Source organism: Chelonia mydas, chromosome 9 (genome assembly GCF_015237465.2).
Source record: "Chelonia mydas isolate rCheMyd1 chromosome 9, rCheMyd1.pri.v2, whole genome shotgun sequence".
Lineage (NCBI taxonomy): Eukaryota > Metazoa > Chordata > Testudines > Cheloniidae > Chelonia > Chelonia mydas.
In genome coordinates, this window is record NC_057855.1 from 26,176,463 (window position 1) to 26,204,081 (window position 27,619).

General features: G+C 38.8%; 1 protein-coding gene and 1 long non-coding RNA gene across 51 annotated transcripts in view; both read right to left on the reverse strand.

The window, feature by feature from the left end:
* The window catches only part of MBNL1 (muscleblind like splicing regulator 1), a 197,511-nt gene that overhangs the window by 6,033 nt on the left and 163,859 nt on the right, over positions 1-27,619 (reverse strand). For 13 of the 50 annotated variants that reach the window (XM_037909348.2, XM_037909350.2, XM_037909355.2 and 10 more), the window contains 8 exons: positions 24,384-24,416; positions 21,883-22,083; positions 14,840-15,097; positions 13,550-13,603; positions 12,599-12,752; positions 4,959-4,994; positions 4,153-4,247; positions 601-675 (listed from right to left, as the gene is read on the reverse strand). In XM_037909348.2, coding sequence (XP_037765276.1) covers positions 619-675; positions 4,153-4,247; positions 4,959-4,994; positions 12,599-12,752; positions 13,550-13,603; positions 14,840-15,097; positions 21,883-22,083; positions 24,384-24,416 — 888 coding nt within the window. In that variant the 3' untranslated portion in view covers positions 601-618. The remainder of the gene's footprint in view (positions 1-600; positions 676-4,152; positions 4,248-4,958; positions 4,995-12,598; positions 12,753-13,549; positions 13,604-14,839; positions 15,098-21,882; positions 22,084-24,383; positions 24,417-27,619) is intronic. The other 37 variants (XM_043521810.1, XM_043521825.1, XM_043521827.1 and 34 more) reach the window with 8 other exon arrangements.
* On the reverse strand, positions 5,687-12,592 carry LOC122461588. Its single transcript, XR_006283570.1, has 2 exons — positions 8,683-12,592; positions 5,687-8,526 (listed from the first exon to the last, which is right to left on the reverse strand). It is a non-coding gene; the product is annotated as an uncharacterized LOC122461588 (long non-coding RNA).

A 27,619-nucleotide genomic window follows, 5' to 3' on the forward strand; every position in this document is an offset into this window, starting at 1 on the left:
AATGGTTGAGGAATGGTCTCCTCACCATTCAACATTAGGAAAAGAGTCTCTGCACCAACTCCAAATAGGCTGGCATAAAGGGTTTGGTTGCAGGTGGGATGGGGAAGAGATTATTGTTTCCACCATCATGTACATCACCTGCACAAGTAGAGTGCGGGGAACTCTGGTAAGTATTGTAGATTACAGGCTACTGAGTAGCTGCTGTGAAGAATCTGTGTGATCTGTTTCTGGGAAGAGGGGAATTCAGCTTTCTGCCAGTTCGACCCTTGGCCTCTGCTGAGAGTGTCACAAAGGTGACTGTTCATGCCAGATGCAGCAGCCTTGTGATTTTGTTGACTAGGATCGACTGAAATCACCAACTCATTTCACATACACACTTGTCTGTTTCTGTAATATTTTTTAAAAATCATTTCTATATGAATGCTGTGACTGACATGTGCCAGAAGTTCGGTAATGTCAAAGAAACCCATATCAATTCTTTCACAACATTTTTCCATAGCTTTTATTTTTTAAAAATCCAATATGTCCCTGAAAACGCCAAGTTATACACATACACAAAGAGAGTTTGAAAACTATGCAAGCAATACATTGGAAACTTACTGTTTGATGACAAAATGTCTACATCTGTGTAACATACTTGTGGCTAGTCAGATGTTCGGCAGATATTATGGGTATCTATAGGTAAAAATGTAAACAATGAATAACATGTGCAACAAATCAACCAAGAGAGAGAACATTTTATTAAAGAACATAACAGTTCAGAAAAGTGGGGATCAGCTGTGAGGTGGTGGACTTTATACTATAAGTTAAAGTAAACTGAAGTGCTAAAGCAGCAACTTAAAACTGAAAAACATTGTGGTAAGTACTGTTTGACCAATGTACATAAGTATTGTTTGTTTAGAAAGTAAAAGAAGTTAAAATCTACAAAAGTTCATGCAGTGCAGTAATTGAGAAGAGCCCTTTTTGTTGGCCTACACAAAGTTTTGTGATTTGGGTATTTCACTTAATCATTTGAAACAATAAACTCTACAGTTAAACAACCTCAGCCAAATTTTGCAGTGATCATTAACTTTGGGTGTCTCCATTTTTGGGTGCCAAATTTAAGATGCCTCGTATGCTGATTTCACAAAGGGTGATGACCCACAGTTGAGTTGAGCTGAGCTGTGGGTCCTCGTCCCCTATAAAAAAGTGGTACAAAGTGTCAAAGTTTGGCACCAAAAAAGGAAGGCACCCTAAACTAGTGAACAATTCTCAAAACGTTGTCAATAGAATTTGCAATGGCTCCTAAAGTTTATCAACTCATTTTCCATAGTATTTTTTTTAAATTAAAACCACAAGATAATATTTAGAAGTAGCAAAGAAGCACACAAGTCAACCATCTCTCTGGAGCCCAATCCTGCAAGCCCTCCAATGGGTGGCACATAGATTGAAGTCAGTGGGAGTGCATGTACACAGGCCTTGCAGAATAGGGCCCTCAATCAGGGAAAACAGTACTGTGTTTTCATTGAACTACAAACGTGAAAGGAATTGTACATAAACTTTCATCACAAACAGGACTGGGAAGTGGAAAGACGCACTTATGTACAGAAAAACAAGCCCTGCAATATGATGTGATACTGATTTTTTCAAGGTTAACAGCTATTTACAGTCATACAAATTATATTTCCCATCAGCTAATAAACCTGCAAAAGAAAGGGAAGGTGGAAATATTTCTCTAAAACAAATTCAATGTTTTTAGTGGGTTTTTTTTTCCACCTCTAATGCCCTCTCTTTACCTGTCATCTTTATACAGTTTTACAGCATTGCCAACTTGCACAGAAATGTGCTCCAAGCATAATGAAGCTTCTCATACCATTTTGTCTACTGCTGCAGGAGAAGATGTTGCACCCAACTGTGTAGAAGCATCAGGGATAGTGCTGTCGAAACATACCAAGGACCTTCAACACCAGTCAATGAAGATGAAGGGCCAGATCTTAAGACCTTCCGCATGCATGCGCATTGCATTGTGTGGCATTAAGCAATTTCAGCATTGCTTATATACTATATACATATATTAATTATATATGTATATATTGAGGTTGGCTGCAATACTTTACTGAAGTGTGTTATGAGGGTCCAGGGAGGATATGCATGAAATGGTCAGATTCTAAAACAGAAAGTTTCCCTACAATCTCTTTGGGCAAGCGCGGGGTACCTCACATAGAGAACAGGCATTTTGTGGTTTTGCTCACGCCAGCAATTCTCAGGGGTATGCAGGCTTTAAAATCAAAATTATTTAAATTGTGCAGTAAATGACTCATGCGGTTAAGATATGTCTGACATACAGTAGATTTATTTAGCGGACGCTTATTTACAAGAATGATAACTTCTCCATGAGTACTCCTGGATATTATTCTTATTCTGGGCTAAATCTGTGAGGGACTTTTAGTTACTCACTGAAAAACAAAATTAAGCCTTTTTTCCTCTAGCACAAAGAGGTACGTGGCGAGAAATTACATTCAGCTTCTGTGAAAACTGACCAGATTATTCTGGTTTGGGTTTTTAAAATATCTAAATAACACAAGGGAATCTGATGTGCACACTTATAAATCATTATAACAGTGTGATTTTCAGGCATGATGGCTGAGATGCCAATTACTGCATATGCCACCAAAAAGTTTACAGTGGGCTTAGCAAAAAAGGTGGTGTATAGCAAGCAACAATGGAGATACTCCAGGACAAATACTAAGGCTCTTGGCCTGACCCCATAAAAGGCTCAGAATTCTCAACGAAAAATGTATATTGCTCAACACTTTGCAGGAACAGGCTCCTGATTTCTAGAACTAGCATCCTATTTTACAAGTGCAGTTGCCTGCAGATGTAGAGGTGCAGCTGCAACAGATTTCAGGCACAAGTACTACTGTTCATAGCTGACTACCTGATTGGATTTTTAAAAAGTGCTCAGAGTTTAATGGAAGCAGAATTAGGTCAAAGGTTAGCACTTTTGAAAATCCTGGCCTTAAATACCAGCATTTACCCCTGAAATTAACTGTGAATGCAAAACATCCCCCACAAAATTGGAAACTGAGTTAAGGACATTTTAAAAAACAAACAAAAAACCCTGAAGACACTTGTGGGCCTCCCAGTGAATTGATTGAGAGCACTACTTGCATCTTAGCGCAGAATTTGGTGCTATGTTTTAGCACAATGATAATTTGCAGGAATTCTAAATTTGCAGTATGGCTTATAAAATTTACTTCTCGGTACATTTAAATAAAAGAGAAAGGAAATGGTCTTTTAGAATGTTTTTATTCTTCATAATTAATGTTCCAACTATGATGTAGTAGAAAACAACTGAATTTTTAACAATCTAGTGAGCTAAAACACTGGGCCAAATTCCATCCTCATTTATGTAAGTGCAATTTATGTAAGTGCAATGGAGTAAATGGGAGATGCACCCATGTAAATGTGGCCCACAACATTTATCTATACAGAGTTGTTTGTGGCAGTGCAAGGAGAAGTTTAACTTACAGTTTAGCTTGTTAAGCATTTTCATCCTTATTTTATACCCAGATAAAACAACATTCATGGTGGTAGTTTAAAAAGAGTTTAGTCAGGTTTTTAATGGACATTCAGTTAGTTAAAGTTTGTCCATTATAAAATTAATGAGGCCTCTCCTAACTAATTCACAAGTTGAGACAAAGATTTACAAGTGTGCCTCTGGGTTGCGTAAGCACAAATATTTTTGTTTTGTTTTTGAAGAGATTCAGAACACGTCCAGACTCTTAAATTCCTGATCCTGTAATCCCTCCACGCACAGCTCCCACTGGGCTTTGACCAGAGTTTTGCATGCAAAAGAACTGTAGGCTTTATGTGCACAGAAAAATTGGATTCTGTGTACTATCCCTGTCTCTCTTTAGATCTATGAAAAGATAAATAAGCTACATGGCCTATGAAATGTCAAGAGTGCATCAGAAAGTCTCATGTAAAATACTTTTAGCATCAGAAATGGAGCTGTAGCACCTTCTGAGCCTGGACAAAAGCTTTCTAAGCTATGCTACAACTCTTAGAGAGAATGTGTAGGCCAACAAGAAGTAAAATCAAAACCCCCATGCTCATTAAAAGCACCAATTTCAAGTTGTTTTTAAGGAACAAAGCTGTAAATTAGCAAACCTGGTTGGCTGTGGCTGTTGCAGCGAAGGGGACACTTGTGGCAGATGTTGTTGCTGCAGACACAGTGGCTGGCGTAGCACCGTGCACCATGGGAACTTTCGGAAGGAAAATCACATAAGCCAACATACAGAAGAGTGTAGCAGTAGGGGAACCATGGCAACATGTGATAGAATAATTGAGCATGGTATTTATCATAGCAATAAGCCATGTGACGAGACATCATTGCCAGCGAGTGACATGCAATCACAGTGCAAAGCAGGACAACATTCCAGGGAGAAGGGGAGAAAGGGAAATGAAAGAGGAAAAAAAGGGAAAAATGCTTGTTACCATCAAATCAGGAAAATCAACACGAACAAGTTCAATTGTTTCAATACGAAATCAACAAAAGTATTTTAAAAATGTCCTTATGTTTACATTTTTATGTCTAAACAAAAACACAAACAAGAAAATCCAACCCAAGTATTTACCACACAAAAATAAATCAGTTTGAATGAAAGTATGTTTTATATTACTATAGTAAGACATAGTATGTTACTTAATACAAGATAGTTTCTAAACACAAACTCATAGTCCAATCAAAATCCACCAAGGAAAAATGTGCAATTCAGAACACTACTATCCAACTTCTAGGTGTCCATGTCAATTAAATAAAACAACTGCATTTAATTGACAGGTGTTAGTGCAGAGGGTGTGATGGGGGGATGGACTGGCACAAGAGCTGCAAGTTAAAACCTAGCAGTGGATTTTGAGGGTCTGTGAGCTGCACCACAGGTTTAAGATAATCAAGAAACAAAGCTGGCACCTACCAACACTTGTAGCGGGTGTCATGCACAATATTGAGCCTGCCCATCATGCATTGCAACAGGAAGGTGGATTTGAAAAGGGAAAAGAATTAAAACAACCCATCACACGTGTAATTAGAAAATTTCATTTGAACAAAGAAGAAAAATTGTTATTATGGGAACAGTGGCATGTAACTGTCAGCACAATCAAATCATACAATAGCACAGTGATCAATTAGAACTAGTCTTAAGTGAAGAAAAAAAGCTGATTGAACTGTGTGCTGGTACATTTTGTTTGCCTTTATTTCTATATAGTTTCATTTGTCTATGAAATATTACTAGAAAAGGTCTCATGGCTTATTTCAAAATTCAGTTTTAATCTGATTGATTTATCTTTCTGACAAACTTTGTTAGCATAAAAATAAACATATATTTCTTTTTAACTATATTTTATTAAGATTAGAGGAAATGATCAAACATGTTATTTATCTTTAACACTCTCAGGGTAAGCCAGCACCCAAATTTATGATAATCCTAGCACTAAGATTATACGGAGATATGCAGGATAATAAAGAATGAAGGAGTGGGATTGTTTCACCCGTTATCCAATCCATATGCACAGGGGATCCTCCTCACAGAGTTTTCTCCCTGCCTAAGCCCATCAGTCTCTGATGCTGCTGAAGAAGGAAGCAGAGAGTGCACAGGTTGAGAGTTGGCGCAGGCTAAGGGAAACGTTCTCTTTTTCGCAGTTGTCCCAGGAAGAGATGGGGCCAGGGACAGTTGTAGGGGGCCTGCCAGGGGTCAGAGCTAGTGTGGAACCCCAGCAGTTCTTCTGAGTATTCACCACATTTGCCAGCTGAATAATAGGGGAGAAGAACGACATGAGGGGATGGATCCTCATGGAGTTTCCACTCAGGGCTACCTTGTGTGTGTTTTCCTATAGGAAGGGATGGATCGACCCAGAGTTAGTCTTGTGTCCTTTATTCCTCCAACCCCTCTAGAGGAATCTCATGTGTCTTGGTACTGCTTAGGTGTTAGTTGGGTTGTGTGAAGAAATGGTTTCTCAGTTAACTGGCAGTTCCAAAAATTAAAACAAACCCATCATTTTGGGTCCAATGACGTGTTTTGTTTGAAATGAAACATTTTATTTTGATTTTGAGTTTTTAAACAAACATTTTGATTTTTTTCTTTTTTAACAACTGAAACAATTTGGCAAATCAACCCAAATTCATGAAATGTTTTGGTCGACCCAAATCTGCATTTTTTGCCAAATGTTTGCTCAGCTGTAGTAAGGACAGTGGTAATTTTGCATACAGTATTATTTACAATATGTAGACACTGTGGGGTAAGCTGAAGATGAAGTGTCAACTTCAACTCTGATTTTTCTCACATTGTTTATTTTGTATTTTAAATGCAGGATAAAAAGTGCAGGTCTCCCACATAGCTCCCAGCACGAGCTAAGCACACTTGATTGGCATTGTTTCTACACTGTAGGACACACTTTAACTGACCATATGTTGTTGGGTCTGTGGACCCATTGGCCTTTGTAGAACATCAACAGTTCTTAGATAATTGTTCAGTTGAGAGAGACAATCTTGTAGCCTGTCACTCTCTTTGTGCTATATAAATAATAATTAATTAATAAGAAATCAATTCTCCAAAGAGACATCAATGTCAATAGAAGCACTGCATTTTTAGGCATGCTCAACTCCCAGTTTTCAAATTCCAGTACTTGGGCAATCTCATTTATTTTAGCTAGCTCCATGTTGAGAAATCAGTATTTGCATGTTTTTTGTTTCCTACCTGAAGCTTAAAAATTAAACATTATAAACAAAGGGCCCAATTCTTCATGTTCCATCATACTGAACATTTTTTGAAAAGACTTTCTTCCCTATTTAATCATATTGTTAGATAAATTTACTCTGATATGAATCAATATAAACGAAATAATGAAGTCCTGAAGATGGGGATCATATGAAACTGGAAACAGACTCTGAATGACCATCTGTGGGAGCTACAGCTATACTATTACCTTAGAGAGACAAGGTGGGTGAGGTAATATCTTTTATTGGACCAACTTCTGTCGGTGAGAGAGACACAGGCTTTCGAGCTGACACAGAGCTCTTCTTCAGCTCTGCATAAGCTCACAACTTGTCTCTCTCACCAACAAAAGTTGGTCCAGTAAAAGATATTACCTCACGCACCTTTTCTGTCTAATGTCCTGGGACCAACACAGCTACACCACCACTGCCTTGATACCATATGGCGATAACAAAAGGAAATTATTGCGCCTGAATGGTGATGCATGTTATCTTCCTAGCTTGTGCTATGTGGTGTATAGATTTATAAGCCATGTTGCACCAACTTGTACAATGCCAAAGCCATGGGCTTTTGGAGAAATAAAATAGTAATTACTATCATTAATGCTGGGGATAACATGGAAGTTAATGCCTGTAATTACTAGAAGACACATTTAAGGTTATTGGGGAAATGGCATAATTAATCCTTGTAATTATTTTACTGTTTCCATTAAACAAAAAAGAATGTAATTATTCATGAAAGATGTTTAAAAGGAGGGCTATTTAAAGGAAAGGCCTCATCCTGCTTGCTTTACTCACAGATGAATTGCTACTGAAGTCAATGGAACTACTTGTCGGAGCGAATATGTGGCCCCAGATTTGACCCTGAACTACAAACTATGTGCTAAACACATTGCTCTCAATTACACCCACACAACCGTCATGATGTCAATGAAGCTGCATGAGTATAACTGAAAGCTGTGCCACTCTATGTTATTAGACAAGTACAAATGCCCTTATGTTTTACATATTTTATTATACCTAGTATATTACATCATTCCATGCATAATTAAGTCTACATGCTGAAAACAAGAGTTAGCTTTTTGTAATGATTCTCTGAAATATAACTGTAAAGCTTTCACCTTAAATTTTAGTTTGAGTTATCATCATCATTAATGTTATAACCAGTACACACAGTTTTGAGAGGGATTTGCAGCAAATGAACGTAAGGCAGCAATGAAAATACTAGCTAGGGTGCAATAACTTGCAAATATGAAGACATAATGCAGTAGGACCCACTTGCCAATAATAAAAATCACTTTTGCTATGACCTAAATATTAATCTTGACTTCAAAAGCTTTGATTTACTAATAAGAATGTATGAATAGTGAATTTGCTAGTTCAAATGTTCCTTGGCTTTGCAGCACACGGCAGCATTTGATTTCAAGCATGTGCTAATTTAACTGATTATAATTTCTCAGATAAATTATGTCTAGAGAGAATGCAGTAATTTTGATGAATACTCTGTTTTCACTGGGATTTTAAGCAGTTCCTTTTCCTCATTATATATATTTCCTACTCCTGATTCGCTGTTTCACTCAGTTTTTTTATTCAATTAAATCTAGAAAGCACCACCACATAGACCAGATTATCAGCAGAGAACATAAGTGCTTCAATCTGTATGAAGAATTAGTATTACAGAGCCTGATCCTGCTCCCGTTAACATTTCAAGGGGAGCAAAATTAGTCCCCAGAGCCAGAGGCCCCAGTTAAGGAAAATGCTTCGGTATGTGTCTAAATCCATCTCTAGTTAGGAAAGCACTTAGGGCTTGATCCTGCTCACACTGAAGTCAGTGGCAAAACTCCCATTGTTTCAGAGTGGTGCAGGACGAGACCTTTAAACACATACTTTTTAAAGGAGTTTAGCTAACTAATAATTCAGCTAGGTACCTAGTGGGATTTTCACAAGCGCTTTTTAGGCATCTATCTCTTGTTGGTTTCAAGGAGACGAACACACCTAAGAGCTTTTGAAAATCTGAATGGGTGTGCCTCTGCTTCTTTAAATTCCTAAATTATTTTAAAAGTCTGGTCCATTATGCTTTCCTGAATTAGGGCCTCATTTGGAACTTTATACATTGATCTTTAGCACAAACGGTGCAGTGCATCCACGCTGGATGTGACAGACTCATGGTGTGATGTGCTGCAGTTTTGTCCCACATCTATACTAGAGCTGTTCTAAACTGTTTCAGGTGAAATGCCATCTGAGTACTTATCCCACAGTTCCTGAGACAGCTCCCGGAAGCAATAGATTCTGGAAGACTTCAAAAGGTCAGAGGTTCACATTAGGAGGACTATCTGAACCATTTCAATCTAAGGTGTTTTAGGTCCAGATCCTCAAAGAGATTTACGTGTCTAACACGCACAGAAATCAGACACACCTGTGTCAGTTTACTGACACATGACACCACACCCTGCCAGTACTTCACCTGCACTGACATTATTACTAGGGACCTACCAAATTCATTGGGTCCATTTTGATCAATTTCACGGTCATAGGATTTAAAAAATAATAAATGTAATGATTTCGGTTATTTAAATTCCATGGTGTTGTAATTGTAGGAGTCCTGACCCAAAAAGGAGTTGGAGGGGATGGGGGGATTGCGGTTCTGATATCCTTACTTCTGCACTGCTGCTGGCAGTGGTGCTGCCTTCAGAGCTGGGCAGCTGGAGAGCGGTGGCTGCTGGCCCGGAGCCCAGCTCTGAAGGCAGAGCCGCCGCCAGCAGCAGCGCAGAAGTAAGGATGGCACGGTACGGTATGAGCACCCTTACTTCTGCACTTCTGCAGGCGGGGCGCTCAGCCACCAGCTGGCGCTCTCCGGCTAGCAATCGCCACTCTCCTGCCTCCACTGGAGGCAGCGCAGAAGTAAAGGTGGCAGTACTGTGGCCCCCCTAAAATAACCTTGCAACCCCCCTGCAACTCCCTTTTGGGTCAGGACCCCCAATTTGAGAAAAGCTGGTCTCCCCATGAAATCTGTATAGTGTAGGGGCAAAGCACACAAAAGACCAGACTTCACGGTGGGAGACCAGACTTCACGGTCTGTGATGCGTTTTTCATGTCTGTGAATTTGGTAGGGCCCTAATGATTACAGCTGAATTCTCACAGGGAGCATTACCACTGCTCCTTATTAGTACCACCGGCGGCAACTCCTGACAAAAGGCCAGAAAGCAGTAAGACCTTGTCCCCATCCTTTACACTGGCCAGGCCCGAGGGGAAGCATGTGCTGCACCTCTTTAAAGGGTGGCAGAGCTGCCACTCCAGCATGCACTTTCCAAAGCCTGCGAAGGCAGGTGTAGTTATCTGTGTGAGACACAAGGGATGTATGCTAAAATGCTCCAATCGCCCCTGCAGCAGACCCTGTCCCACAAGAGTCTGGGCATAGCTCTAATCATGGAGGACAGGGCTTGGAGGCACTTGGAGATTTAGGTACTAGATGTGTCCCCTTTTCTCCTCCATGCACCTTTCCATGCAAGGCAGCTGAATCTGAGCTCTAGAATGTGGAGGGGATGTCTAGGTATGTTTGAAACACAAATCCAACATTGTTGCCAAAGATGAAATTCAGCCCAGATCAGAGGACCCATGTAAGGGCCTCCAGACCACATACACCCTTAATGTGCAAGTCCTGGGGAGAGTCTTGCCTTCTGGGCCCTCTTCTCTCTGGTGAATTTCATCAAGACATTAAAAAAAACCCCAGTCATTACTCTTTGGGGCCTGATCCTGAATCGTGCTGAGCCCCCTCGACTCCCATTAAAGGACTTAATGTTGAAATGTGGCAAGTGCCTTTTGGGAGGTGCCGGGCATCCTCAACTCCATGTGAAGTCAAGACAACAAGCCTGAGAACACCCAACACCTCTCAGGACTGGGACTGTTGTGTGAGCCTCCCAAAAATATGCTGTAAGTTCCCTTCCTGGTTCTGTTGGAAATTGATTGAAAAGTACTATTTCCAGCTGTGCTGCTCTCACTAATGATAATGATGCACAAACAAGAATTAAACTAATTTAACTCCATAAAAACTGGGGGCCATAAAGAAAAGTGAAAAGTGTTATTTTAGTGGGAAATGTTGTTTTAAAGTTTCTGTGAAGGCATCAGACCAATGGAAAACTAAAATGGATGCTAGTCTGCCCCTTAACAGTAATTTTTAATAAAAAAAAAATGAAAAACAGAATTGGTACAGTAGCCTGTGCAGGCTAAATCCTGAAACTGCTAGCCTGTCCCCTCTGAATTCAGCATCCAGAGTCCCAATGGAGTTTCAATGAGTCCTGAAGTTCTTACTTAGGCCAAATGCCCACTAACTTCAATATGAAGTTGCCTGAGTAAGGACCGAGAAAGGCCCCATGTAACTATTGACATTCCCTGTCAGTTATGTGATGCAAATTATAAATTTTATTTACACAAATGACATTAATGATCCCAATGGTAATGGGCCCGATTCTGTGGAGGCTGAAAGTGCCAACGTGCCAAACCCCTATTGATTTAAGGGAAGCTGAGGGGCTCCTTACCAGAGATGCACAGCTCCAACCAAGATCAGGGGAGCTTTTAAAATATGTGAAGCCTGCAGGATGGACTGTGATGGTCTACTATGTAAATACATTTTAAATGTCTCTTTTAAATATGTACATTAGAGGCCTGATCCAAAGACCATTGACTTTCCACTAATTTGTCTTTCCATTGACTTCAATGGGCTTTCAATCAGACCCTAGACGCCCAATGGGCTACAGTGGCTCTAGAGAAGTTATATCTCATGTCAAGCAGCTATTCCATATGTGTAAATTACATGTATACATGTTGATTGAATGACAGACCACACCACCAAAAATGGAACGGTAAAAGTCAATCATGCTGATGTGGCTAAAACACATGACAAAAATGGTTAGGAAATGATTTTTCTGTTTCTGATAGGCAGTGTTCTCATTTTTGTTACCTACATTTTTTAAAATGCCAGTTCTTTGCAGTTAAAATTTGACTTTCACAATTTAACTAAAAAATTTATAGCAGAGTTTTAAACAAACTGGAAATATGGATTTTTATGAAGCAAGTAGTGATACAAACTTCTTAGAGATGCAGTCCTGCAGACTTTATGCAACAAAAATTGACTGCAGCGAGATTTCTTTAGAAGTAATGAGTGCAGGTTTGGGCTCTGAAACAATCAAACTAAAATATTAGATATCTTTTTATCACTCTTTACTAAAAGCAACTGAGGGTTCTATCTTGCTCACATTGAAACTAATGGAAAAATTTTGGTGTCTGATCCCCTGATTCCTTTTACAGTTACATCTTCCGTGTGCTTCCATATTAGTTTAGCTGTAATGCCATCTAACTGTGCATTTCATGATCACTCAGTAAAATTCAAAACCTCACCCTTTACAAAGTGATATGGTTCAGAAGTACTGTTGCTAAATAAGTTAAGGCAAAGGGGTCTTACAGCAAAAAGGAGTAATACAAAATAGCTCAAGAGATGTGTAAAAAAGTATTAATTAGGAAAAAAGAAAGAAGAGAACAGATTTAAGAATCTGTTTTGAAATAATAGATCATGTGCTTCCAAAATATTGATTTTCACATTAGATTGGAGAACATCTACCCAGCTTCCAAGACAAGCATACACAGAAACAGCATTCTACATGATTCCTACCTGATCCTTAACACCTTAATTCCTAGACTTCCTTTCCTCAGTCTAAGCAAAAAACATCCTACTACAACTGTGCGTATATCAGTGACTATCAATATAGATACCTTTAGAAGTGTATTACAAATGCTGAACACAAATTTCATAGCATACTTTGCTCTACAAAAAACTAAAGAGATACTTACCTGGTGGGAGGAAGGCTGTATGCTGTTGTAACTGCATGTTGGCAAGAGCTTGTTGGTATTGGAAAATACCAGTATTAAAGACTGCGGTGGCACCATTGGTTTTTTCAAGCGCAGGCCTCTTTGGTAATGGGGGAAGTACAGCTTGAGGAATTCCCTGAACGGTGGATGAGTATAAAAAAATAAAGTCCAATCCAAAAAAAGAAAAAAAGAAAAAGAAAAATCAGTAGAAGGCAAAAAAGAGGCAGGCAGCACCATGTTTATCCATGAGCAAGCAAGCACCAGAGCAGACTGAACTACCACGTAAAAAGGCAAGGTGACAGCTTTAAAAGGAAGCATTACTTTAGTTTAACCATCAAGTAATGTAAGTAAATGTATTGGAGCTCTACGTTATAATAATGTGCTAAAATACTGTATAAAGCTTCAGGTTTTCAGTAAGAAGCAACAATATTGGGAAAAAAGAAAGCTGCACTGCTAGCTCCATGAGGATTGACAAATAAAAGCAATGTTAATAGTAATCTCACAGAGTGAATGAAACAAGATAATATTAAAAATTATACCCACAGTTCCCAAAGTCTAACTAGACATGCAAAAATGTACCAAAGCATGCTGGTACTTTAACATTGCATTACAAATGTTAAATCTACATAAGAATATCGCTAAGCCATGCCAAGCAAACAGATACATAAAAATACAGTAATAAATACAATTTTAATGTCCTCAAAGTATGTCATTTACAACAGTCTAAAAGGTGGTCAAACTGAATGTGGGCTGCTGCGCTTTAGGAACATTTGTTTGGCATATACATTTATGTGTATATTGTATTCTTTCCCACTAATTGGAACAGGAAACCACACTCAGTTTTCCATTGTATTTAAATTTTTACAAATTAATAAAAAAAGTGTATCTACAATAAAGCTACATGCCAAGCTAAAAGGTGAAAGGTCATAGTACCAGGTCAAAGGTTGCCTCGAGGGGTCGCTTCAGTGATTTGACAGCCGACTGAGTCTTAATTAGCAGGCAGCGAGCACATGATGGCAATGGGCCAGTGGGGTTCAAGCGCATTAACATAAACAGCAAGCAGAGGTGCATCATGGGGGCAGCAGTGCATTTTTGGGTAGGTGAGAAAAAACAAATAAAAAACAAATCATCGGAATGCCATATACAACGAATAACAAGACTAAGCATGCACAATAAAGGCACTACTAAGTTGTTATTGTGAGGATACAACCTCTATGTAGTTAATTACAAACAAGATAATCTAACAGAAAAGAGTGAAAGGAGAGAGAAAGAGAGTCTGCCTTCTGTATTTTTGCTCAAGTATCCATAAACAAACATAGAAAAAGGCCTCTCTCATGTTTATTGTACTATGCTATGGATAGCAAACCATGTGTTACATGAAGTAGTATTTTAATGGTCACATCACGTAGTTATGTAAAAATGTAGGACAATATTAACAGCTAAGCAAAGAACAAAGACTGGACCCATTAAAATCAGTTTTAGATCACGTTAAAAATTTACTTTAAGAATACATTTTAGCAAATAGCCTGTTTGTACTCATTTCTAATACCTTCCTTCAAATGTGCTGTAGTTTTCCTACTCCATGTAATTGCCATATTCAAGCATCCCTAGTTGTGCAATTATTCATCCACACCATAATATTTAAGATGAACAAAAGATGATTAAATCTCCCTCAAATAATGTTACAGTCTATTTGCTTGAAAACCTACTCTTAAGAAGTTTCAGATCTTATTTTTTAAATTAAGTAATTTTTAAGCATATTACTGGTGGTACAAAAAACCTCCAAGATTAAAGAAGAGGAAAACGAAGTTTAGTGTAGAAACAGGAATACCATTAATGGTAATTTAGATGGATATACTTAAAGACAGAAATAATGATCCCTATAAATGGAGATTTATAGCAATACACTCACACACACACTATCTATATCCATCTATATAAATAGATAGATACATATTTTGAGTCTACATATAAGTACACACATGTATGTATACATACACACACACGCGCACACCCCCCTGTATACATCGGCTGCCAAAAATTAGTAAAATATTTTAAGTCTGAAACTATTTAAGAGTAGATCTGGCTGTAAATGCTGTAAAAGCTCATTACACTGTGTAGTGAATGGGATACCTGAACAAACATATCTTCAGCAAGAATAGTTAATAAATTAATCATTTTTTATCATCAATGTTACATTTTGAAGGTGTTTTCTGGACTCACCATGGCAGCTGCAGTAGCTGCTGCTTGGGCAGCTGCAGCTTGGTTGACCTGGTACTGGGCAGCCTTGATCTTGGCTTGCAAATGTGCAGGAGGGTGAAAATATTTGCACTTTTCCCGTGAACACCTCCCTTTGATGTAATCCATGCAGACAGTAACTGTGTTGTCGTTGGTATCGATCATTGCACTGTCAGCAGGATGAGCAAACCGGCAATCATTTTCTCCTCTATTACAATTGCCACGCTGATACTCTCGACATACCTGCAGCATCATTAAATGAAAACCAGTTCATGTGCCTGGATATCACACAACATTGTTGACTTGAGAAAAGTGATCACAGAGAAGGTATAAAATATAGTCAGCATTTTCAGGGAACTCTTTCAAAAACAAAAACTGGTAGCGCAAAAGGGCCTTGAAGTTTGGCATCTTGAACTCACTTTACAGGTCCCTTTTTACTGCCAATATGGTATAAACGAGCTCGAGTAAAGGTGAATCAAGCGCAGAGAGTCCAAATCCATTGATTTCTATAATTGGCTACATTTGGTCCAATTCATCAACGTGTACTAGTTTTGAAAAAATGGGTTTATGATGTTAATCTTGAATGATAATTGAAACAATAAGCCAAGGTCAAAACTACTTCACTGTCAAATACATTTCTAAAGTGAACTATTTGTTAAGAATTGCCTTATTAAGCTAAATATGGTACAATTATTGTCAAAATGACCTTCCTAATCCTTTGAGATCAATCCCATGAGCTACATTTTTGGCTTCAATGCATTACATACTTTTACCTCTATCATTTATAAATATTTATATAGAGGTATGTCAGCCATGAGCATCAACAGAAATACAGCATTTAATGCATTCTCTCAGCTATTCCATCCTTTTAACACAAGAGGGCAACCGAAAACACACAACAACCCACAGTCTGATTTTTCTGAACCTCCCTCTTGTTCCACAGTCTGCCAGCTAAACAACCCCTGGGTTTATCCCATGTGCGATTAAGGGTAGGTAGGTAACCCTTAGGAAAACAATACAGGTGCAGCCAAGCAGTCAGAGGTCTCGCTGGCATGTGTTTATGTTGCACAATCAAAACAAAAGCTTAAAGAATCAGAAATCCAGATATTCCTTTTGGCAGAGGAGAACACCACCCTACCTAGTTGGTCCAATTACAAAAACTTCCACTGGATGCCAGAAACTACGAAAATCTTTCATTGGATGTACAACCCCCACTAATAGAACAGTAACTTCTGTAAGTGGTAACCCCCTCTCATTTATTGCATCACAACGTTGGGCTTATTTCTCAGTAACTTTGCAAATCCTAAATTTAAGGGAACTACATTCAAACTCTAGTTTTATTGTCAGCTCTTTACAAATCATGACCAATAATAATCACAGCAATGAGTTTTACATACTAACTTCCAACAGCCTTTAGAAAAGGCAAAGGTTGCACACTGAACAAAACTAACATAACAGATAGAATTTTCTTTACAAGGTGGGTGCCAATGAGTTTGGAACATTTGCTTTTCCTCAGGAAGTCTGGTTCCGAACTTTACAACAACCCAAATAGTTTTCATCTACACTAGTTTTCATCTACACTAGCTCTCCAGATACACTTTAATTCACTGTACTCCTTAAAACCTCAATCAGATGTCATCTAAGACTCCTATCTACAGTTCATGAAACTGAGCAAGTGGCTCTATTCGAGGGCGATAGCAGCACTATTGTGAGTTTGCCAGCTTGGAGCATACATTTTGTCTGGCCATTGTCTCAGACGTATTTGGTAAGTCCTCCATTTGGTGGCAGACTTGCCATCTGTGCATCTCGCATATTTCTATAGTCAAGGCCACAGATGAGACTCTCTTTATCTTTATGTTCATATTTAGGCAGTTATTCTACTGAAGTGATGATGTCAGGCCATATCTAATAGTTTCCCTTTGTTTGCTTCTTTACACTGAGTAGCGACTTTACCAACCTACTGCACATTTTACATGTAAAAAAATCTGTATTTTTCCACTCTGATCTCCCAGGTACCTATGCCCTTAAAATCTACAGTGATCTCTGGGTTACATTTTTCTGGTAATAAAAAACACTGTGTCATGAGAAAATTCTCTCTCTCTCTCAGATAAGAAGCAGTGGCTCAAGGGAGCCCGATGTATCAATTCAGCCAGATCTGCAATGTTTGGATAAAATTTAAAATGATCCACACTGAAACCAAACAAACTTTTCTGAAATTCAGAAAAGTTCAGTCAACCCTTTCCTTATTTTTTCCTTTTCTCTTTCATGTTCTTTTCTACTTTGTGATTTCTGCCAGGATCAGAAGTAGAAATACAGAGAGGGGCAGCTTCTACTCAAGGTATTTTCAGCTAAATGTATGGTATACTGGAAATCTCCTGGGAAAGTTTAATCTCATGAAATCTCCATCTTGATTTCCAGATTGACTGGTATGGTTAAATCTAGCTAAACATCCAAACTTCTGCATGATTAGCTGAACCAAACACAACCTCCAAAACATTTCAAGTTGATCCTTTTACTAGGATCATCCGCTTTATTGCAGGGATATTCACATTGATTCAAGGGCTCCCATGAATTGCACAGCATATAGTTGTGTTCTAGATTTGTCTTAAAACCAGATAGTTTTAATTTCCTTTGATGAATGTAGTCAAAGGAATAAAAGCTTTTAGTTATAGAACATCCTTAATTTAAGCTTCCCAGAGCATGTGTGTTAACTTAATGAACAATGTAGTACATCACTTCTGAAAATATATTTTTAAAATTGAAAACAGAACAAATAATGTTCAAGTTCTGACACTAAAATCCCATCTGTTTTTTTTTACTGGACAATGCCAAGGGCAGAGAGCTAAGCCACGAACCACTCTATAATCATATAATTTCAAATGATATTAAATGATAGTAAGAAATTCACTTAAAGAACAACCAGTACATGCTGTACAGATAAAGCACCTTTTTTCATTGAGTAGGATCAAAGACATGTAAAGATTTACAAGTCAGGAGAGCATTTTTATAGTCAATAAGGTGCTAACTAGGAAAGATTTGCCTTGTGAATGTTCACATGCAAAAGCTAGATAGATATTCTAGAAGCCAGACCAAAATAAGTTCATGTCCTTACATTCTACAAGAAGAATAAATCAGATTCTATAAGAATAGTTTCTGGTTTTGTGAAGGAGAGAAGGGAAGGTCAGTATATAATTGTAGAGGAACCACTAACTGAACTCAGATACAGTCTGAATCACAGTCAAAACAAAACAAAAATATCCAAAGATGGGAAGCACCTGGATAAAAAAAGAACACTGTCCTGAAATATCTCAACAAATCCACCGGAAAGACAGAAAACTGGCTTAACTAGCAGACTGACTGACTGCTTTCAGGAGCAGTGAAAATAGCAGAGGTAGCAGAATTACTAGCAATCCTATTTCCCATTTAACACAAATAGCTAGTCTCCTTTGCACAGATGGCTCCCTGAGTCCAACCGAACAAACTGTGGCATATCAGACTTGTCTAATGAGTCTGAGAAGGCAGGGACACCTCCAGGCATTTCTCCTCCATTCTGCTCTCTCATTCTGAACTTCACCACATCTCTCCACTCAGATCAACGCAGCAGTAGCTCCACTGCAAGCAGACAGCACAAAAACTCTTAATGACAGGTTTCAGAGTAGCAGCCGTGTTAGTCTGTATTCGCAAAAAGAAAAGGAGTACTTGTGCCACCTTAGAGACTAACCAATTTATTTGAGTATAAGCTTTCGTGAGCTACAGCTCACTTCATTGGAAGCAAGTGAGCTGTAGCTCACGAAAGCTTATGCTCAAATAAATTGGTTAGTCTCTAAGGTGCCACAAGTCCTCCTTTTCTTTTTGCAAAAAACTCTTAAGTGTCTCTGGGCTGATTTAATACAGACACGTAACTAGGGGCTTGGCTGCACAAGAAAATTGTAGCAATTTAACTAAATCAGTTTAAAAACTATTTAAATTGATTTAGCCAACACCCTTATGTTGGCTGTTATTTCACTTATTTCACTCTTATTTCACTTTAGCAAAAGCTGGTAACGAATTTACTTCCACTAAATTGAGCATATAAAAACTAAATGCTTTGCTGGAGCAGGCTGTAATATTGTTATTTGTAACAGACAGCAAAGGTGGAGAAGAGTCTGTGAACAGGAAGGCAGACAGTAGATTTGAAGCGAGGGGTGGAGGATTATTTCTTCCAAGCTCCAAGGGCAGGGAATGAGTGGGGATCTGTGAAGAACTGAGCAGGGACAGAGGTAAAAGCTCTGATTCAAATGGCCATTGCTTCAGAACAGGATTCTCCTGTTTTGTGCCACTGAATATGGGGGATGTGGCTGAAATGTGAGTAATCCATGCGACTGTCTAGGGTTCCTTAGAGGGTTCCCTGAAACATCAACATCTATGTAACTTTTGAGAAGCACCATCAATACGGTGGTGTTACTTCACAAGTGAATGTTATCAGAGGGAAAGAAGCTCTGCTCTCTCCTCCGTTGTAAAAGTTTTGTCAGGTCAAAGTGAAGACCTATCCAGGACAAGTCCTCAAACAATTAATATTTTCCATCAGGAAACTTGTGACAAATGAGAAATTTCTTAAGCCCCAATGCCTATTTCCAGGGGTTTGTAACTTGGCCGTAACTTTTCTTTCCTTTTCTTTTTTTTCATTCAAAGTTCAAAGGAAACCTGCTTGGCCATTTTTTAAAGTTTATTGCTTTCAGATGCTTTCTGGGGCTTTTTAAATTTTGAAAATGGCTCTTAGTTCAGACTGCGGTTAGTGTCGTTGGGTGTTCTGGGAGGAGAACAGTCCTCTGTTGTAGAAGAATTTGGTTTGTCACTTTCCTAATGTTTTTAAACAAAAATGTCATAAGAGCTGTAACAAACACATTCTGACCAAAAGCTCCATTTTGAAGATCCGCTGACTTTAGCTCCAAATTTCAGCAGCTTCCGAAATGTTATGTGTCACATTGTACCATTAAGGCACCATGCCTTCTGGAACTTCCTGAATGTGAAAAGAGTGCAGCATGCTTATGACACAACCAAGTAGATCAGCAGATCTTAGCCAGCACTCTGAAGGAGATTCCACAATAATTCTCACAGTAGCACTCTCTTATCTGAGATTCATTTTAGATTCCTGCATTGTTTATTTATCTATCTTCATGGGTCTTAATTCATCCCTGGCAAGTATCTACTATGATGTAAAAGTCATCAAAAGAAAGCCTTCCTTGATGTTTTGGAAGTAACAGAAGAGTCAACGTTGCATGAATAGGTCTAAAATTGCTACACCAGTTATCTGGCTGGGTTTCTGAAAGCTCTCCCCCCGCTTAAAAAAAAAAGAAATAAGCCTCCAAAAAGGGAAGTGAAGTGATCTTTCAAAAGAGGAAACTGTGGTGATCTAAACTCTTATTATAGTTCAGACAGGCTTGGGAAACGTTCAGAGCGTGATGACACTCCGGATGATATTTTACATTGCTTCTAACTTGCAACTTTCTACATTGCAATTTGGCAATCATGAGATGAGTTTGGGGAAGGGAATTAATTTCCATATAAGGAGACAGATCTCCTCCAGATGCAGGTCCCAAACATGGCAGAAAAGCACAAAAGTTATGAATTCCCTTATTTTAAAATGTTTGGAATGGCAATACATCATTTTTACTTCTCACATTTTTTCCAAGTACTGTTATTGAAGGGCCAGATCCAAAGTTGATCTAAATTGATTTAGAGCAGCTGAGGCTCTACTCCCCAAATTTTAACTTACATGAACATCAGTCTCTCTTAATTTAAAGAATATTACCTGTGTGATTAAAGATCTATCATGTGATTAAGGGTTTGCAGGACCGGGAGTTACAGATTTATTTTTCTATCTGTAAGATAATATAGAGATTGGTACTAAAAAGTTCTCATTTGTCAAAGTTACTGTACAACATAGGAAAGAATTGGGGTTACAGATATTATTGAGTGCTAACTATGGCTAAATGTTGCCTTTTTAGGGTGGGACCACAATATCTGAATACCCTATTAAAAGCATGAAACAGAACAACAAAGCAAATGATATGTTGCTAACATGGTCTTTTAACCTTTCTAAACATTTAATTATAAATATCAAGTCTGTGCAATTTAGGATTATAAACACCAGCCTGCAGACTATGCTGATAACTACAGTTAAGAGGAAAGCCATCTTTCAGCATATTTTGACAGTCTGCAGCACAGTGCTGGCTCAGGGCCTATGTCGCCACAGACATCATAAGGTGTTGAAAACACTGTCAGGCATTTCAGATAAGAAAAGATTCAGGGCAAGGGAGAAGAACAGCTACAGAGAACTAGAATTTATTAGGGCTGTAGCAAAAGATAAACAGGAGGCCTCTGAGGGAATTCAAGCAGCATATACGCCCAGAATGGAAATAAGCTAGAAACTGAAGAAGATCTCTTATACAGGTAGCTAAAGTATCATTATAACAAATCCTGACTATCAGTATCTATCCATCACACCCATTAACGTAGTTCTTAGGTGCTGCTAGTCTTGTGTTTGGTTTAGCAAATCTTAAAAGGTTTCAGTGGTACCTATTTGCTTTTGCGTTAGTGAGAAAAGTGTATGTGTTATTAAGTGATCGCACGAAGGTCATGTCACATTCTCTTCAGAGGCTTTTATCAAGACATCGTATTAACCATCTGGATCAGAAGCATGCACAGGGATTTAAATTTGACCCTTTTGGAGGAGCACGTTCTGTGACTGCACTGAGGCCCAGGGCTGGAGGAGCTAGCTGTCAGTTCCTGCCACAGCCCAGGGTCTGGAGCTTGCTTCCCCCCGCTGCGGCCCCAGGGCCTGGAGGAGCTCGCTCTCCCCCTCCCCCACCACAGTCCCAGGGCCTCCCTGCTTTCCCCAGCGCGCCCTCCCCCACCCCGCCTTGTGCACACCCCTGGTCTGGATTGTAATTTATGTGCTGTTAGTTTCCTTCACAAGCACAGAACTGAAGATGCAGGAGACTAATGCATAAGATTAATAATAGGAAATAAAGCATATTACTTCCTACCTCCAGCCTGTCCGTCCTCATTAATTTCTGTGCAGCAGCAGCAGCAGCTGCAGGAACGGGGACACCAGGATTCCCTGCAACCAGCATCGGTGCAGTTGGTAGGATCTCTGCTGGGACCAAGCCTGGGGAGACAGGCCCCAGGTAGGGATTAAAGGCTGCTGATGCATTGGTGGCTAAACTTGGTGCAACTGAAAACATTGGCTGGAAAAAAAAAAAAGAAACAACTCTTTAATGTTTATACTAGTCAGTATATTAAGTTCTACCATATACTCTAAAGTGGCTGGTTCTGGATGTCTTTTTACCCATGATAGCAGTGTATTTTTGCTATTAATACAAACAAAACATTTGTTCTAGCTAAGAAATATACAGCAAATATATGGAATCTTAATACACTCATTTAGTAAAAATTCCATTAAGATGGAATTCAATTTTAAGACTCCACTCATTTTTTTCTATAAATGGTCATTCCAACATGCATATGACATGTGGCAGTAGTATGACTGACCTTCGACTATCACCCCTTCATTTGCCCAGCCACAAGTCAGCACTCTCACATGGCCATGTAAGAAAAGCATCTTACAACTGTGATATCAGATACCGTCATGTGCACGTTTGAAGTGTGTACAAACAACCACAAATGAGAAAGGAATCTCAGTGGGTGAGAAAAGGCATCCTTCCATTCAGTCATTGTTAAACAGCACAGACATAGATTCTCCTTTTATTTTCTCAACTGTAAATAAGTAGTGAGGCAGTGGAATTACACCAGTGTAAAAGAGGTCCAAGATCAGAATATAACAGCAACAACAATAATTCTTTTTGGTAAAACTAAACAGGTTGCCCATCCAGACATTCTGTATGAAACAAACAATCTCACTGCCCTGGATACTGAAGCCAACAACTGAAGCCTTTATAGGCTCCTTCAAGTTCATCTGTCACGAGAGAACTTAAAAAGGTCCAGAAGCTCAACGAAGACTATAAGACCAAATTCTGTGCTGTTACACTGGTGTAAAACTGAAGTAACTCTACTGCTCCACTGAATTTAATGGAATTGCTCCATCAGTATAACTGACAGAATTTAACCCAGAGTCTGTACTTTTGATATCTGAGTAGAATAGCTGGTAAACGCACCATGAAAGCTCTCTTCAAACCTGTCTTCTTAGACTACAAATGAATATGTACCTAAAAGCCTAAAGGATCTCCCTTTTTCTTTCTCGACTGCTTTCTCTTCGCCAGGCATGCTACACAAGGATATGTTTTTGTATTCTCTAAGAAGTCACTCAATTGCTTAGCAAGCCTGGAGCTAAAAATATCGGAAAAGGGCACAATATATACAAAGATCGTTTACAAAGCATGGTGGTGTAAACTGGGAGTAAATCCCAGTGTCTGGATCTTCATCAATGTCAATGAGAAGAGAATCAGGCAAATTTAGTGTAAGTAGCAGCATATTAATTACATTTTGACAAATTCTATCTAATGTACAATGTACTTTTCATTAAATATACTGTTAGTAGATGGATAAATTAGTACGAGAGATCAAGCAACAAAACTGGCCAGTTAGTGCTGTGACTATATTGATAGCAATGTATGGCTAGAAAAGTCCCTCCTTCAGCTCAATATACCAACTATAGGGTAAATAATATTTTTTTCTATTCGTTTTCTATTTAGATAATTAGGAATAAACTGCAGGCTTTAGATCACTGCAACGAGAAGTGTAGCAGCTTTTACAAAAGCAGCCTCAAATCATTCTGAACCTTGTCTTACAGGTATTTTGCAAAGTGCTGTATACATTTGTTGTATCAGATTAATAATTAATTACACTGACCCAGCCCGAGGTCCCTTTGCACTCTTGTGGTGCAAAGGTGACTTCAAGCTGCGATAAACAGGCAGCACAGCATTTCCCCTGGATTGGGGAATTCCCAGGTGGTGTGTAAATCCAGCTCTATACATTAAGAGCAATTCTTAGACAATGCAGGGGCCGCAGAGAACCATTAAGAGTAGGCATAACTTACAGCACCCGTGAGACTGCTCTCAGTTACACCAAGGCTAAATTATCTCTTAGCTGACCTCATGATGAAGTAGGGTAAAGATGGTATTAAGCCACCTTTGCTACCTAGATGACCTGAAGGCATTTCTGTTACACCTGAGAACTGCACACACAGAAGATTATATATATAAATTATCATGCAAAGAGATATTTGTCCATTTTTGTACTCGAAAAACTAATTCTAACATCTAATTTTCTCCAAAGAGTTCTCCAAAGAATAAGTTTGTATTACTTATAATAACTATTTTCTCCAGGTCCCAGAGATTTCAGTTTATTCATTTCTTTCTACCACAATATTTCCATAAACTTTATGTGTAGTTAATATAGGAAATATATCCAACAAAACCTGGTACTAATTGTTTCTGATTAAACTAGGTAAATAAACTATGATGCGGTTGATCAACATACACAGTATCTGATAGTATGATACAGAAACAAGGTAAAAAAATATACAAACCATAACTTCTTTGAAAAAGTTCACATTTTGTAACTGTGCCAAAATAAATGGAAATAAAATATTAATTCACATTCTGTAATTAAACAAACTGAGGGAAGGGGATACAAGGTAGAGGCAAAATATTTCTAAATGCTTCACAGCAAGTCAAGGAAACTCCTTGGGTTCCCACAAAGCTTCAGCTTCTATTGCTCAGAACATTTCATTAAATCCTTTATACAAGGATTTACTGCAATCCAGAGTAAGTCAGAAGAGGGGTTTGTGGGCAAGGAGGTTATACAGTTTGTTAGAGCAGAGGAATGGGAGTTGGGACTCCTATATTTTATTTCCATCTCTGATACTGACTCATCGTGTGCTATTGGGGAAGCCACTGGTTTATCATGATATGCCTTAATTTTCTCATCTGTAAAGTGTACATAATACTATGCAGTGTTGTTGAAGCCATGTTGGTCTCAGGATATTTGAGAGAGAAGGTGTGTGAGGTAATAGCATTTACTGGACCAACTTCTGTTGGTGAAAGACAAGCTTTTGAGCTTACACAGAGCTCTTCCTTCATTGTCTGCGGTTTGTGTTGCACTGAAACACTTTGACACAGAGTACTATGGACTGGTCATGAAATAATGTAAAATCATAAATATTATATAAAAATGAAAAAAAATTAGAATGAAAAAAAGACCTGAAATTTTGAAATTATTCAAAATGAAAATTTTTCCCAAAGTTTCTTTTTATTCTGAAATTTTGTTCTATGGGAATTTTCATCACAATAAACACTTTTTTTCAAAATATTTTAGTATGATGAAAATGGCATTTTTCAGTGAAAAAACATTTCAAAAAAAAATTTCCAACCGGCTCCACCCACAATGATTAATTGCTCTCATTACATATCCCATAAATCTTAATGATCTCATACATTAAAAGCAAACAATAAATACATGAAGGTTTACAGTGAACAAGGAAAACAGGAAGACTTGATTTTCAGACAGAACTGGGCCTCTCCCTTTATGCATCTAATTTTGTGGCTTCAAACAGCAATTTTGCCCAGATATCTAAACACCTGATTGTGCCTATATGTCATGTAGATGGATATTATGAGCAACAGAAACTGTTCATACAAATAAAAGCAGGGACAAAATATTTCCTGCAACTATTTGCACAACATGTTTCAAAATCTGGCAATGACTGCACAGCACCTCAAGCCGGGGGGGTGGGGGGGGGCCTTGTCTAGTCTGTCAGGGGAAGGTGTGTACCTCTTTAAGGGTAGAGGCACGGAAGTTGCTGCAGACACAGATCAGGTCAGCATGAGGATGCTGACTTATCTCCTTCCCCCCTCCCCCGGCCCCCAGGGGGCTGGAAGAGCAGGGAAAGTACACAGGTGCAAGCTGGGAGGGCTTGTACAGAAGGAATACAATGATCAGATAAATGACTTGGTAAGGGATTTAAAAGGAGGTGTTTGTTAAAGGAACGGAAACATTGGGGGTTCTGGGCTCCTATGACTGCAATAGTAGGGAGCCAGCCACCCCTCCATTACAGACCATCTCTTCACCCTCAATCAAGGTGTGGGGGAGGATAAGGTCCCAGCAGCTGGTTGGCTGGGGAGCAGGATGGACAGGGAGCGTGGGCGGACAGAAGCCCCTGGGTAGCTATTGAAATGATCATGGAGATATCTGCACTGTACACTTTTATCTATCGGGTACCCCCAGACAGTTAATAATAAAGTTGAAGCCTAATTAAACCACATCCAGTGTCTCCTGCCCTCCTTCTGGTGAAGCCGGATAATGAGGCTGCCTTAACATTGTATGAATAACCTTTACTTTGGAAATTTCATGACTTTTGAGAGCTTAATTTTTCTAACCTTGGTATTTAGTTATTTCTATTTTTTTATCTTTACATTTAATTTCCTTGGAGCCTCAAAGCAAAAATAAATAAATAAAACATAGAACTATTTGACTTAAATTTGTTTATGCCAATAAATTCCAGGATCTGTAGGTACGATAAACTCATTTGTAATCCAACACGCTCCAATACAGCTGCCTGCAACTGACTGGGTTCCTCGAACGCTATCCAGATTGCAAATGTTACAGGCTTTAGTACAATGTCCCTTAATAAACATGTCTTTAACCCATGTTAATAAAGAGTTCAGAAAACTTCTAGTATACACATACAAAATTGCCAGTTTTGATCAAAACACATATGAAATGTGTTCTCAAGCTCATATAATTCAAAATTGGCTGAACTGGCTCACTCCTCAACACAAAAACAAAAAACAAATTAAAAAAAACCCCAACATCTCCGCACTGAAACCAAACATGGCAATTTTCATAAAAAAGGAATCTGAGAAAGTTATGAGAAAGAAAACCTATAATGTAGCTTTCAGTAGCTACTACCTGTGCCTGCAATATTAAGTTATTACTTTAACAACAAAAAGGGGATTTCTTTAATCAACATGCCACCGAAAGTAAAGGTGCTGGCTGGCACATTCTGCTGAGAACTTCCCTTGTGGCTACGTCAGTGAAAGAGAGATCCAAGAACCAAACTTCACACTGTTTCAAAGCTTAGAATAAATTCCCAGGCAGCTTTATGGAATGCACCGTTGCCTGACAATTATAGTCAAATCAAGGGACACAACTTTCTGGCAGTGTATAAGCAGTGGACCCTCAGGTGACTGAGAAAAGCCACACATACTGGATCAGGGTGTTTGCAGCACAAACTTGCTCCCACTGAAACTTCACTGGAAGCAAAATTTGTGCCCAGCACTGGTAGCACTCATAGGCTAGAGGCTCTGCCTGGTTTACAAGCACAAATCAATAATTTAAGAATCTTAGGCAATCCTGATAAATACAAGGAGGATGCCCTGAGAAGGCTGAAAGAATTAGTATATTTCTGTGGGGTTTGCAGATGTGGTTCTTTCTGACTCTCCACTGTGTTGAGTCTTGTGTAGTCACATACTCTACCCATGTAAAAGGTAAGCAAGTCAGAACAGCAGTGTTTTATACGTAGTTAGACTGTAAGTGCCTCAGGGCAAGGACTGTGTCACGTTATGTATTTGTACAGTGTCTATCAAAATGAGACCTCAATCCTGCCTGGAGCTTCTAGGCACTAATTGTAATAATACTTTTTATTCACTTTGCACAGATATGACTATCTGTAGGACATTAATTTTACAGTGGCTACCCCCTTCACCCCCCTGATGACCCATCTTGGATGACTGTGTCTGGATTTCTCCTCAGCTACGTGACCCC